This window comes from Aphelocoma coerulescens, chromosome 1 (assembly GCF_041296385.1).
Source record: "Aphelocoma coerulescens isolate FSJ_1873_10779 chromosome 1, UR_Acoe_1.0, whole genome shotgun sequence".
NCBI classification, from domain to species: Eukaryota; Metazoa; Chordata; class Aves; order Passeriformes; family Corvidae; genus Aphelocoma; species Aphelocoma coerulescens.
In genome coordinates this window covers 69,141,110-69,155,921 of record NC_091013.1, presented here as the reverse complement: position 1 = coordinate 69,155,921, position 14,812 = coordinate 69,141,110, and the positions used below count along the sequence as shown (strand labels likewise).

Genomic DNA, 14,812 nt, shown 5'->3' with positions numbered 1-14,812 from the left:
TCAATATATAATAGGTGGGGAAAGAAAGAATAGCAATTACAGACTTCTCATCACAACAAACTTACCATACTTAAAAGAAAAATAGCGGCTATTAGTTCCTCTTTCTGTTGGAGCACTATCTACAGTAAAGTATTTTTGCAAATTCCACACCCACACAATTTCTGGGGAACTAGAAATCAGCCAGAAAGCCCAGCACCCTGTAGATTAGCACCTGAATCCAGTCCAGCTGAAGGCTGCTGTGTAAGGGGCACCTGCTTGGGTGCTCCCAAACTCTCCCTTGGGCTTGATTGTGTGGCTGTCCTGGTAATAGCACTGGATGAGTTGGATCAGCTCAGTGATCTGACTGAACATACCAAAGATGCTACTAATTTTGCAGCATCAAGCTGATCCAGTTCATCCTCTGTCTGGGGAAAAACAAACAAACCAAACAAAAAATGTCAAAGAAACCAATACTAGATCCAGCAAGACCACACCTTCTGGCAGCCTGCAGTCACATCACATATAATGCAAAAATCCTATCCTGAAAAACCCCACAGAGACATCTGAGATTTTTTAGTTCTTCTGGGTTCAAGAGTTCAGTGTATGCTAACAGCACAGAGGTCTTCATGTCAGTAGTTTAGCCTGGGGTAATAAAACAAAACCAGGAAAAAAAACTCAGTGATGCTCCTCCTATGCCAAAAAGCATGTAAGAACCAAAGATATTCTTAATGATCCCTATCCCTAAAGAAAGAGGATTCACAGTTCAACCACTAAAAGAAAAGTAAGTATTTAAAATTTACTTCTGAACAGGAATTTTAAGGTTTCAAGACACCTAACCCAATTCCACAGATATTACAGCACACAAGGAATGCAGGCAGATACACAGAGTCACCATATTTAGAAATGGAGGCAGAGAACACCAGGACTTGAGGCTTGGATAGCCACTGTATATGTATATGCAAGATACATAGATAGATATGTAAATGGAAACATCAGAACAGAAAGGCTCAGCTACAGTAATGAGTGGGCAAACAGTGTACATTCCCTTTTATCCATGTCCCGGTCCAATGGTTCTAGTATTAGTTACTCAATTACTGCCAGGTCAGAATGCACCCACAGAACCACATCCACAAAATTAGCAAGTTTTAAGGGGAAAAAAAAGAAATCCTACTATGAGTAAGAATGCTCTCAATACAATAAATACCTGCTGTATAAAATAATTTGCAGAAGTCTGTTTTATACATTTTTAAACAAAATTTATTCTTGTCTTCATTTGTGTTTGCTTTAAGATGTAAAATCCACCAGCAAACTCTTATTTTATTTTTTGAGGGGGAATATAAAATCTGGATTTTCAGGCTCAGTCCTACCAGGGAAGTTGTTCACTTCAGTTGCACAAAGTAACATTTATTTAAAATCAAGGGTTCAAATTAAAACTCACTTCTCAAAGGGTAGGCTCATAAATAAATGGCGATACACAGTGTACTCAGACGATTTACATTTAGTTTATGAAGAACTCCTTTGGTTTCCCTTCTTGAAAGGACAGCATTCCACATGATTTTTAATATCAGCTATATTTAAAGGTCAGCTGAATTCCTTGTAGCATTTAACTGTACATCAGCTCTTCATTGCAAAACTAAATTTATATGAATGATCACAAAAAAAAAAGGACCAATAGAATCACTGAAGGTTTGGGATTGTTTAAACATCGGCATTTTTACCCTTTCCTCATTTCCAACGGTACTATATTACATCAATAAAATATTTTCACCAAGTTTTTTCCCTTCAAGAGGCTCATACTTAGCTATAGAACATCTTGAAGGCAGAGCATCCAAGGCTTTCTAGGATGAAATATCTTTAGTAAGAACTATTTTATATATGTCAACAGAAACACAGACACTTCTCCCATAATGTTGTTATTTAAAACTATTTTAGATGTTAGACAGGGACTGCAATTCTCATACATGCTGGTCCTAAAGGTCAGGCCTGTAAGAATAAAAATCTTTAGCACCTCTGGTGTTTGTATGCAGAAGAAATCTCAAAGAAAAGGACCAAAGGTCTTCACCTAGATTTTCATTCTCACTTCTTTTTCACCAGCACCTTCAGGAGAGAAGACTGCAAAGAAGTTTCACAAGGGGCATGACATACAAGCCCAATAAATCCATCTCCTGCTTTAGCTTTTTCTTCCTCATCATCAGCTTTGGCTAACTGGCAGCTGGAAGAAGAAAGTAACAATCTCCAGACACTAGATTCGTAACAGAACAAGTGTTGAGAAGGACTCTTTGAAGAAACTGGATTAAGCAAAAGGCACAGACAACACAGCCCATTTAAAAGTGTCAATTTGATTGCAGCTCCCCAGGAGAGGGGAGCAAGTGTTTCACAGTGCAGTCAGCTGTCACTAATGGAATTTTGACTCTTGATTACTGCATCAATAGCCATTAGGAAAAGGGGAACATCCAGCTGTTTTGGGAGATCTGCCATCTAGGGAAAAAAAAACGATTCTTACACCTTAGAAAGTGTCCCTTTCCTGATAGCTTCTTCACAGCAACAGTGCAAATGAAACACACACTGCTTGAACCCTTCAAAAAAGATGCACTGCACTTGTTGATCAGATTCAAACTAGTAACCCTACAATTTAAGTTGTATAAATGCCCAACACTTCGGGAAATATACCATGTAGAACACCTAAAACAAATCTTAGCATTGAGAAATTATTCAGAAAGCTAATCATGTCGAAGGGCAGATCCCAAAACATTGTTTATGCTTAAAAAAAACCAAAACCTACTACCTGCAGTTATACACCTGTCAAAATTCAATTCAGCTGAACCACCAGAGACATGCAACACTGGAGGATAGTTCTTATGGGTCACAACAGAATTCCAAGACATGCTTAATTTATTAAATATTTAATTTTAAAAAATAGTATCTGTGTACAAAGTGGTTGCTATGCAGACACTGAATCACTGTACGTAAGTACTGGAGTTCTCCTGATGCAAGTCTCTCCCTCTTTGGCACACTAGTACTAGCAGTAAGTTTGTTTTCTTCAGCTTGCTGATATTCTCCCTATAAGAACAACCAAGCATCATCTCTTAAAAAGATTTTTTGTGTTGCTTTTCTGTGCTTAAGGTGACTTGGTCTAAAATGGCTTCATGTGGAAGACAGCTGATCTTAGGCGGAAACTCTGGAGAAGGAAGAGAGAACCTGTTTGAACCACACAAGCAGAGAGGAAACACCAACCCCTCTTTGTGGCGGTCAGGACTTGCCAATTTATGGAAAACAGGTTTGATTCCTTGGACTAGCGTATATAGTAGGAATGGAAAGTTAATTTATTAATTAGCAGTGATTTATTGGGGTCCACTTCCTCAAGGGATGGGGCAAGAAATAACTTAAGACAACGGGGAAGGGACTAGCACTCCCAGTACTCCATGCCTAGGCATACCTGCCTTTCTTCCCTTCTACCCTTTGGTTATCCATACAAAAGGCAGAATCTCAATCTCTCAGGAGAAAGGACAAAGAATTCTGACTGTGCCTCACCACACAGAGCAGATTGCAAAAGGAAGATGACCTGAATCAAATAAATTACTGATACTTGATAGTTCCCAAATGTCTTAGTTAATGGAACAATAACCTACTTTAACTACATTGCTGCTGCCTTGTCTTTCTGCAGGGTCAGAAAAAATGCAACAGGGCAAAAGAGATAGAGCCTCTACAGGAAATAAATCTGACCTACACATGTTCACCTAGCAATCAGATGCACCAGAAACTTTAAATCAGATCTCCTCTGACCTTTGAAAGGACTTCTTTCCCAAACTTACTTTATTCTTGGTTCAGACTAAAAAGTTTTTTTTTCCTCATCAAAAGCCAAATAAAAATACTTCCTCTCCCTCTGCCCCCTCATATTTCTGCAGTCTTGTTACAAGTAAGATAGGCACTGTACACACTTTAAAAAAACTCACCAAAAATAATGTAAAGCACCTAGAATAAGAAACTACATGGACTTCCAAGAAGCTAAGCAAGACACAAAGATAATCAACGGGCTAATGGATGAACAAAATAATCAAATAAGCAGTGCCAGAACAACCCTCTACTATTTTATGCAACAGGATCATTCAGCTGTTTGTTTATTAAACAATATAAGGATTGCAGCCATTTCTGCCACAGGATTCAGTCCAAGTCCCTAAATTTGATAGCCCTGGATCAAGTCCATGGTAAATATCCAGTGTAAATTTAATCCTACAAACAAATGTCCACATAGACTCAGCTCTACAAACATTTAAACAGATACTTTACTACTATTATTTTGATAGCACATTACACATGCATATGAATCTTTCCAGCCCATCAATTCCCAGCTCAATGCTGAGGTAGGCATGACCTAGAAGAAAGAAGTCATTAGCTCCAGAGAGCATCAGAGACCACATCAATCAATTCCTACAGTCTGGCCTGGCAGGGCTCCTCACCAACAACACCGGAGTGGTTCGCAGAGTCAGGAAGGCAGCAGGAATACTGGCAAGGAGAGGGAGAACCTGAGATATGAGAAATGAGGTGACAGCAGGAGTAGCAAGACCCATATACAAAACAAGTCAGGAACACTTGCAGCCCATCACTCCAGCAAGGAGACGCTGCCTCTTGAACCCTCCATTGGCAGGCAGCTTCTCTGCTGCTCTGAACACAAACTGCCTGCCTCCATCACGAGAGCCTTCCCACAGTCCTCATGTGACCCATCATCTCCTCTGCCCTGCAGCGAGGTTCACATCTCCCAAGAGTTATTAGCTGGTTACAGCTATCACTGGATTTTAAAGCTGGTATATCTGCATCCTTTCAAACTGCTCCTTCAACAAGGTTTGCAGCTCTGAGGTAATCCCTGAGAGACATTCATTTTTCTTTTTCAGATTATTCCTTAAAACTATTTTTGCCATTATGTCTACACAAAATGTGCATGCACAGATAGAAGTCTTTAGAATCGTTTGGCAGTGCAGCCAAATATTGACATGTGACAAAATTGTTTCCCAGGATGCTCGCAGCCTTGTGGTCTGAGGTTTTCGGTTTGTCTTTGACTGCCAGTTCTCAGCTGCAGGGTTCAACTTTGCGGTAGGTATTGTGGAAACCTAAAAAAATCAATTCTGATTCATATCCAAGACTCTGAGGTAATATTACAATAAAAATTAATGAGAAAGGGATGCAGTTCTGGCTATGGATTGATTCTGTGGTCTCTGTTCCACATAGCAGGACCCCAGGAGTAAAAACTGTAAATATCCTTTGTTTCAGAGTTATCCTGCAATGTTCATTAGTAATTTTGGGGATAAGACCAATGACTCCACCTCTGCCTTCAGCTTTAAGGATGATACACTTTTGGAGAAGCAAAGTCCTTTCCTGATACTTCCTTTACAGCTAAAAAATTTAGCCTTTAAGAGCAATTTCATCTTTATTGTTTCTACATGTTTTGATTACATGTCATGCCTAGGGAGTAAAGTCATGTCACATTCCATTTTTTAAAGGTAAGAGGGTCCTAACATCAGGGCTGACAAAAAGAAGGAACCTGAATCCATTGCATTATTTCCTTCCTGTAGGGTGACAGAAGTTACAGACTGTGTGAAACTTTTTACAACAGTACATACCCCTTGCTATCAAATTCCAACAAATCTCACATGCCCGAAGTCTTAAGAAAAACAAAAACAACCAAACAAAAAGATGAAAAACAAACAAAAAAAAAAAGCCCCAACCAAAAAACAAAATCAATCAAACCATAAAACCCACAAAATCCCCACACCCAGGGAAGACACTACTTTCAAATAGAGAGAAAACATGTCCATGCATCTCAAAATAATCTACAGCACCAGCACACAGCCATGCCAGCTCTGAATTGTATGCAGAATGAAACTAAATATAACTGAAGCAAAACAGCTCTTTTACAATGTTTTTCCTTTGGGACTATCTTTCATGCAGTTCTGTGTATTTAGCTCTGGGATGAAAGACAGTGGCTGCTGCCTCATTTCCCCCAAGAGCCTCTCTGTCTTTATGCATCGCATGAGAAGGTAAGAGTACAGGAACTTCCCCACAGGCATAAAGACAAAAACCAACTCTAAAAATCAAGGCTTTATACATTTGCCTTACAATGCAATCACCAAATCAATACTCCCCCCCAATCATGTAAATTCATAACAGTCTCAATAAATTAATTAATGAATTCACACAGGAAGGGAATAGTCTCACCACAAAGAAAGCAGTGCTTCATACTTCAGTAGTTGGAGCACAAATGTCATTTGGCAAGAGGCAAAAATCAAGTCATTTTCCAGCTATTTAAACACAAAGCACAGCTTCAAGCTAATTAATGCTGTACCAGACTAGCCAAACTCTAATAAACTTGTATAGTAAAGAGTGGAAGGGGCTTATGCAAAAACCATCATTGAGCTAATAATATATGAACCCGTGCTCCACTGTGAAGTTCTACAAGTGAAACAACCCACCCTGCAGTTTTATACAAATAAACAGAAGCCCCTTTTCAGATAGAATGAGGATGTAGCTCTCTTCTTCCACACAAAGACTGACTTCTGTAAATCCAACAGTCTTAATGGCACAAGAAAACAAGACTGTCCTCCTTGAACTATACCAGGAAGGGAAGATGTATTCATTGAAAGGGTAAGGAATAAAGTCCCACAGGATGAAAAGGAATCCCACACGCCTTCTTTAAAATAAACCTAGGCTCTTGCACTGTCATTCATTTTGACTGACTGATTAATAACTGGTATTATTCTTCTCTAGGACGCCAAAATAAAGCAATCTTGCAGGTTGCTGAATTTATTTCTGAATTCAGTTCTTTCTTTTCAAAACTGGTTCTGACTGGCTGCAAAAGGACTGTGTAAATCAACATTAACATCAATGAAACTGCTTCTAGTTGTGCATATCAATCAAATAAGCAAATGCACAAAAACTGCTTTCAAACAGATGTTGATTAATATTGGTCTTTCCTCCCACAAATTGATTTTCTCTACCAATTAAATCCTGTCCTGACAAACATAGTTTTAACTTTGCCCTGAAATTGATAACATTGCTCCTAAGACCAGTTTCCTTTCCATTTCACTACACCTCTTGGTCCTAACTCCCAAACCTGTTACACAGACAGACAATCCCACCCCTTCAATTTTCTTTCTGAGCATCTTCATGTTGTCCCCTACTTTCTTTTTTACACAAGGAAGATTATCAAGAATATCAGCTTCCCAAAACTTAAAAATTGCTTTCCTCTGCAACGATACGAAAAGGAGACAACCCAATGTTGGCTAAACACCTGCGTGCAAAGGTGTGCTCCTCCTTCCAGAGCCACATTTGGCATGACCCTTTTATTCTTCTCTCTCCGTATTAGCCTTCTTCTGATCCTCTCATTACATCCTGATACTGCGAGTTCTCTCACCTGGTGCTAAAAATGAAAATCACAAAGAAATTACAATCTCTGTTACAAGTCCCAATTGGCTGTCCAGTGGCTGTGTATCCATCCTTTACTGGTTTGCCCATGGCACACTGGGGCCAGGGGATGGAAGCAAAAATGAAAGAATTGTTCCACCTTTATTTTCTTGGAACACGGTCACGCACCTGAATTTAAACGTCACAGATAAGAAACACTCTCATTTATGGCCATGTGATAGTCAATGCCTTCATACTTTGTACATTCTGATGTTTTACACCAGAAACCCACTGCAGTCCAGAAGCACTTCATGATGGAAAAGCTACTTTAACTATTCGTAAAACTTGTGAAAAGTACTATTAATTTTTCAAGCTTGATATTGAAACTGATTAATGCTGACAGCTTCTCTTGCCAATAGAACTATCCCTGAAGGAGTGATGAAGTCGTTGTCAATGGGCAAATTAATGACTGGCATGTCTGACATTTGACAGTGACCACGAACTGTCAGTTCTGACCAAATCACTGGTGATGGTTTATACTGCAGGTACGTGAGCCTTATTTACAAACAATGTAAGATCTCTACAACTACCTGAAAGGAGGTTGTAGCAAGGTGGGTGTTGGTCCTCTCCTTACAAGTAACAAGCAATAAGACAAGAGGGAATGGCCTCAAGTAGTGCCAGGGGAGGATTAGATTGGGTGTTAGGAAAAATTTCTTCACAGAAAGGGCTGTCAAGCACTGGAACAGGCTGCCCAGAAAAGCAGTTGAGCCACCAGTCCTGTAGGTTTTTAAAAGATGTGCAGATGAGCAGACACTTAGGGCCATGATTTAGTGATGGGTTAAGATTGGCAGTGCTGGGTTAATGGCTGGACTCAGTGATCTTACAGGTCTTTTTCAACCTTACCAATTCTATGACTGGGCAAAAGGAAAATACTACAGGGGGAAAAAAGCTCACAATATACCCCAGCTGAATCATGGCTACAACATTACTCTTTTAACAGGTTGCCAACATTTATGCCACTCAATGAGAGGCTAGTATTTTACTTACGGCATATTTACCTGTAGAGAAGAGACAGACCTCTTCACTAGCTAGAGACAAACTTAGAAAAAACCAAAACCAGAAACATCTGAACTGAATTTCACATAGGTTTCATTAGCACCACTGACCTTTTGAAGTTTAACAGACTAAACTTTCATTGGCACTTGACCTTGCATCTTTATGAAAAGAAGTATTAGATGTAATCTTCAGGATCTAGGACTATCAACACTATGTTGAAAGGAAAAGGTCAGACACATTCAACAAGACGGAAGTAAGTAGCAAGGCAACAATATTTCAAGGCATCATTTAAGATATTCAAAATTCTATTCAGACCATTGAAAAATCCTTTCTTTATCAATAAGAACAATACCATCACCTATTTTTGAAAGATTTAGCAGACTAGACAAAGGCTGACTCAACTTTACACCTCCAGATCTTACAGCTCACCTTCTACTAGCTGGTCCAAGGAGGAAATCTTCTTGGAGCCATCGATTGTGTAGATTGTTCTCACTCCCTGGGGCAGGTTCACATTGTCGGACAGAGTTCGGGTCAGATCAGCCAGGAGAGCTTCAAAGGACCTAAACCGGTCAGGGGAGATGGCATAAACAATCCCTTTGAAATACCGGTCTCCATTACGATAGAAACGAACTTTCTTGGCTTTCTTCTCAGAACTCAGGGTCTGTAGAGTACGGGTTCGGTAAAAGCTGCAGTGGGCACTGTGAGTAGGGCTGGGTAAGCCATTCACCCGGGACCCTCTACCATATCGCTGCGCTTTATCACGCTCATCAAAATGCTCCAGCTCCATATCTCTCCCAAGGGACATCTTGAAGTTCAACCTAAGGAATGCACAAGAGGAGAGAAAAAGCTTAAGAAACTTAGAAGTTTTAAGGGAGCTCAATTTAAGACTTCCTGTTCTATACAAGGCCCATACAGAGGATTACTTTCGAGGCTAAGAAAAACATTTGAATAAAAGCATGCTACATTCATATGGTCATTTTACACATAAGCCTCTTGCCATGCCTTAAGAACTACATTTAAGTTAGACATCACAACAACGTCACTCATGAACCCAAATGCTAACGATATGCAAGCACTGAGAAGTGTTTGTTCAAATTCAGTAACTCGGAAACTGAGGTGACAAAGTTGACCTACTGGAAAAAAGGAACAAACGCATCAGCTTTCTACTTTTTCTCATGTTATATTCAGGTGCTATTTGAGTCTCATCTACTTTCTAGACTGTTTGCCCCCACCAAACTCTTGGTTCCAACAGCGATCTCAAGATGTGTTGTTTCAGGGCAGCCAGTCGCCAACAACTAAGCAATTAAGAAATCTTCAGAGGAATAGATCTGGCAGGTTGGCCTGAGAATCAGGATTATCACACCTAGTGGGTCAATTCCAACGCTAAAAACTTCCTGCATGTTACAATTACTGGTTTCCTCATGGCCTAAGCTTTGTAATAAATTACTTTAGTTGTCCTTGGGCAAATGCCTTACATACCCTTAACCAACAAAAGGGCTCAAATGGCATGAAGTTAAATAAAAAATATATTAGAGGGAGACAGTGTTTTTCAATGAGCAAGTTACTTCAGTGCTCTGTAAGACTTGCAAGATGTATTATCGATATCCTAGCCTAATATTCAAATTGGTTAAGGCCAACAGCTTTTTTTGCCATCTCCAAAGGAGTGATAAAATTAGTCTCATTGAGCAAATCAGCAATTGGTGTCTCCCATGCTTGACAGTGAGAAAAACCCGTCAACCCTGACCAAAACAATCCAGGTTGTTCAATACAGTTCACATAAACAGAAGTTCACATGTTCTGAAATAAAACCAAGGACGCAAATATTTCTGCTCCTTTTTACAACCAACACAAGACTAAATACTACAAAATGCACATTAATCTTCACAAACAGAAGACACAAAAATACAAAAAAAGCATAATGATCAAAAGAGCATTATGTTCAAAACATACTCATTTTAATTTAGGAGCCATCTAGATTTGCAGTTGTCTGCAGAATAGTAAAGCACAGTAAGTTTATTTATAGCACAGATACACAGACCTAATTTAGAAGTGGCCTCTCTCATTGATTTCCAATAAAAAGACAAAAACCAGCAAGCACTAGCTTTGTTTCAACCACTCATAATGATGTGACCATTAAGGAAAAAAATGTATTCAGACCAGCTGAAGAACAGTGGGAGGACATAGAGAAAAACTTGCAGATGCTCTTTGGCTTGCAGAAATCTGTATCAAACCAATGATTATACAGCTGGACCCTGATGCTGCAAAGCTGTAGGTGATGCACTCAGCAACTTCTCAGAGCAGTTCATGTGCTGGGCTAGCACAAGCACCTAAGGCAAATGTGGGGCCCTAGTGGAAATTATTTACTCTACTTTGGTTACAGCTCACAACTGACTTTGTTACATTGACACAGGATCATATGCTTGTGTATTAATGCAGGATTTATACTTGTAAATCCTGTAAAGGTACCTACACAGAGCACAATATATGTGTGTGTTTTCTTACATATATATATAAGAAAAAGACTAATCTCTGCTTTTCCCATGCACACTACATCCCACTTCAGTGAAATGAACAAGAACACTTGCTGAGGCATTTCACTGATGCTTCTCTATAGGTTAAATGTAAATTATAGCTTAGTGGCCACATCTTAGGATTGAGAACACACCACCACTGCTTCCATGTTAAAAAAAATTATGTCAGTTATTTTAATTCACATCCAATTCCAGCGAGAACCTGCTATTCAGATTTAAGCAATCCCAGAATGCACAATTCAGAAACGGTATCTCTGAGGCAATTCCTGTGCCAAGAAAAATGGATTTTTCTTAGGTCTGCTGTTTTCTTTGCTGAAACCATCTCAAATACACACACACACACACACACAAAAAAAAAAAAAAAAAAAAAAAAAAAAAAGTTTAAGCGAAGATATACTTTTTTAAAGAGTCTTTCAGCTTTATTAATTTTGGATGAGAGGAGGAAGAAGTGTGAGTCACTGTCCTTTCTTCCGCACATTTATGTTTTTATCAATAATGTCTGTAATTCCCAATTATGTCCTTAAAACCAAAATAGATCTCCCCTTTAGTTCCACAGTCCTGGTATGTATAGAAAAGCGTGTTTAAACCACAAGGTCAGAGCAGACAAAGAAACCCTAAACAATTTGATCTGACATTTCCGTTTGTGTGTATAAATATATAGTCTTATACAGGCAGATACGGAAAAACGAATGGACACGCCCCTGAAAAACCACCATGCCAACACTTCACACCCTAACATCTGTTAAAGAATTATTAATAATACAGGTGTGGGTGAGCATTTCCATGAAAAAAAACCACACATGCTGATTAAAAAAAAGAAAAACCCACATCACACCGCGATGTGACTGGGACCCAGGGCAGATCATAGGGCGACTAAGCAGCAGGATGACCACTAGTCACCGGGGAGGGCGGGGGTTTTGGTGGGGGAACACGGATACATGCGGCAGCATGCTCACGAAAAGACGGGGTTTATTCTGCTGGGGTCGGGGAAACGCGTGTGGAACACCCCTGTTCCGCTGCAGCTGCCACCGGGCGCCCCAGCCAGCCCCCCGCGGGACCCGCAGGGTGCCCGAGCCGCGGGGCGCCCGGGGCCGCACCGCGCTCCCGCAGCCCCGCACTCGCTGCGCACCCGCGGAGGCCGCCGCCCCACACAATGGGCACAGGTGCATCGCTCCGCGCCGCGACCGCGCCCCGGCGGCCCCGCACGCCGCAGCCCCCGCGCAGGGCAGGGCAGGGCAGGGCAGGAGCGGCCCCGGCGCTTACCTGCTCTCCGCAGCCTGGCGGGCACCTCCTCACTCAGACCTGCCGGCCGGGCGCGGAGGGAAGGCGGCGGCTCGGAATGGGAAGCGGCCAAAGAGCGGCGGCTCCCGCCCTCCCCCCCGCGACCACCCGGCTGTAGTCGCAGTAGCTGCCGCAGAAAGCGGCTCTGCTGCCTTTGTTACGCCTCCCCTGGCTGGAGCGCGCTGCTGGGGAGCCCAGGCTGCAGCTGCTTCGCCTTTCTTCTGCTGCTGCCGGTTGCAGTGATTTGCATTAGCCCGGCCCTCATTGAAATGCGGCTCTTCACACCAGCCTCTCCCAGGCGCTCTCCAGAGGGCGGCGCCGCCGCCGCTGTCTCCCCCTCTCTCCCTCCCGTTGCGGCCCCGCTCTTCCATCGGCGCTGCGGGAATGCCGCCGCCGGAGCCGCTCCGGGCAGCGCGCCCTGCCCGGGCAGCGCCGGGTGCCAGCCAAGCCCTGCCGGGACCATGGGTCACCATCCCGGCGGGCTCTCCCTGGGCTACGTCCCGGCCGCACCGCGGGTCGCTGCCCGCCCGGCGCCTCCCTCCGCCCTGGCCGGTGAGACGTGCCCGGTCGGGACCTGCCGGTGCCCGGGGCTGGGCCGTGCCTGGCGAGGGGTGCAGCTGGCCCGAGTCCGAAAAACGCCTTGAGAAGTAATTTTAGCAAATGTGTCTGTTGGCCTTTCCAGGAGGTTCGCCTGGTCGCGAAGTACTGAAATCCCACCGAGTCTCCAAAGCCCCATGACACGGTTTGGGTGCTGAAGGTGGGACTGATGTGGAATTTAGGTATTAAAAGCAGTGGAGCCATGCTTATTCACACCACTCACTTAGCTGATCTCGGAGGTGACTGACTTCCATAGATGCTACAGTTTTAGGCTGAAATTTCTCAGATGTATTTGGCCAAAGGCATCTCGGGCTTCATCTGACTGAGTCACTCAACGCCTGAGCCCATCAGGTCTCCTTTGCTAAGTGAACCTCCAGACAAAAATTCAGCCATACTTGATGCTTTCTCCTCATAGTCTTGGTTATTCTTCACTTTAATGTAAAAATTTCAGTGGCGAGATCCTTCTCAAGGTGAAGGATCTGGTTTACTCTCTTTGTGCAACAAAGGCTTCAACTCTCTTCTGCTTGTCAGGTAAACAGCCTATGGTCCAGGGGGACATGGAAGGGAAGAAAATACAGTCTGCCCCCTCTGTTGGAGCTGCTCCACTTTGAAAGAATTAAAAATGCATTAGATCAGAGAGAGGGAATTAGTCTGTAACCTCGTGGTTATGGCACTCATTTGGGAAGGACAAAAGATGGCTTTGTGTGTCTGTATTACGGACAATTTATGTGTTTTATATCCATAAATCCAGAGACAATCAGTGGAGCAGGGACTTAAGCCCAGGGTGCCCTGCTCCCATTGATAGACCTTTAATCAGAATAGAGGCTCCTGCTTAATCTGTCTGAAGGCAAACCAAGCCTTCAGTCTACAAAAAATGTAAGAGGCTCTAAAGAAGAAGGGGATGGAGCACTCCCTTTCTTCTCTTTTCCCCTAGAGAAGTCCATATACAGGCTCTTAGGAGACAGGAGATTCCCTAAAGGAGAAAAATTAATTGTTGCCCTGTCTTCATCATCCTGGAGGAGTTTTTTAATCACTACAGTATAGAGTAGACAGGAGTCTTCTGGCTACACTATTTTCCTTAGTTTTTGAAAGAGAAATGAGCACCTAAAACCTTCAGAAAAATTTCTGCTCAAATGAGTAATAGTATTAAAATACCTGAACATCAGAAAGATTCAGAATTCAATGTACAGTTGTGTCTGCAGCACACTCTTACCACCTAGCTTAGCTTTCGTGGATCTTGTTCTAATGCACTTAATTCTTCCCCTATGGGCAGTGAGGTGCAGAGTCACTTTACTATAAAAACTGTTGTTTTTCAGGTGCAAGTACCTAAAGAATGAGCACCTCCACATTGAGTATTTCACCAGCTTTTTATTCTGTTGGGTTTGCAAATGTCTTGGTCTGTGCTTAGACAAAAGAGATACCAGTGATATTGGTAATTTTGGTATACTTGGGGGGAGAATTGAAACTAATATTAATAAAGAATTCTGGTAGTCTTGCATCAAAACTTTATTCTTTAAACCACTTCTTTTGTAGGTCAAAAATCAAAATATTCGTAACAGTCTTAAATGATAAGAAAAAACAGGAGATCACAAAATTAGGGATGGAAAATACCATCATGGTCTTGACAAAGGAGTGTTCTTTAGCATTCTTCAGTGCTGTTTTGTCCAGTTCATTTTAAATGTCTCATTTAAATGTCTTGGGACTTCTGCTCCCCAAAGGAAACAGCTCTTCAAAGTTGAATTCCTCCATTTATAAGGTTTGGGGCTTTTTTTTCTGATGATCAGGTTAATGGAAGTTTCTTATGTTTCAACTCATTACTTTAGCTATAGTGCCCTGTGTTCACGTACATAATTTATTTCTCCCATTGGTGTTTACATCTCTCTGACATGTATTATTTACATCTAGCCTAAGTGTGCAAAATATTCCACAGATGTTCAAGAAAGACCTTCACTCCGACTATATTAAAAAAAAAA

The 14,812-nt window shown here is 41.8% G+C and overlaps 1 protein-coding gene across 4 annotated transcripts in view; it reads right to left on the bottom strand.

Moving 5' to 3' along the window:
- DCLK1 (doublecortin like kinase 1) overlaps positions 1-12,512 on the bottom strand; it is a 234,368-nt gene extending 221,856 nt beyond the window's left edge. For 2 of the 4 annotated variants that reach the window (XM_069012101.1, XM_069012105.1), the window contains exons 1-2: positions 12,225-12,509; positions 8,860-9,248 (exon numbers count right to left, since the gene is read on the bottom strand). In XM_069012101.1, the coding sequence (XP_068868202.1) occupies positions 8,860-9,235 (376 nt within the window). In that variant the 5' untranslated portion in view covers positions 9,236-9,248; positions 12,225-12,509. Of the gene's footprint in view, positions 1-8,859; positions 9,249-12,224 lie in introns of all 4 variants that reach the window. The other 2 variants (XM_069012096.1, XM_069012095.1) reach the window with 2 other exon arrangements.
- Positions 12,513-14,812: the final 2,300 nt, after the last annotated feature.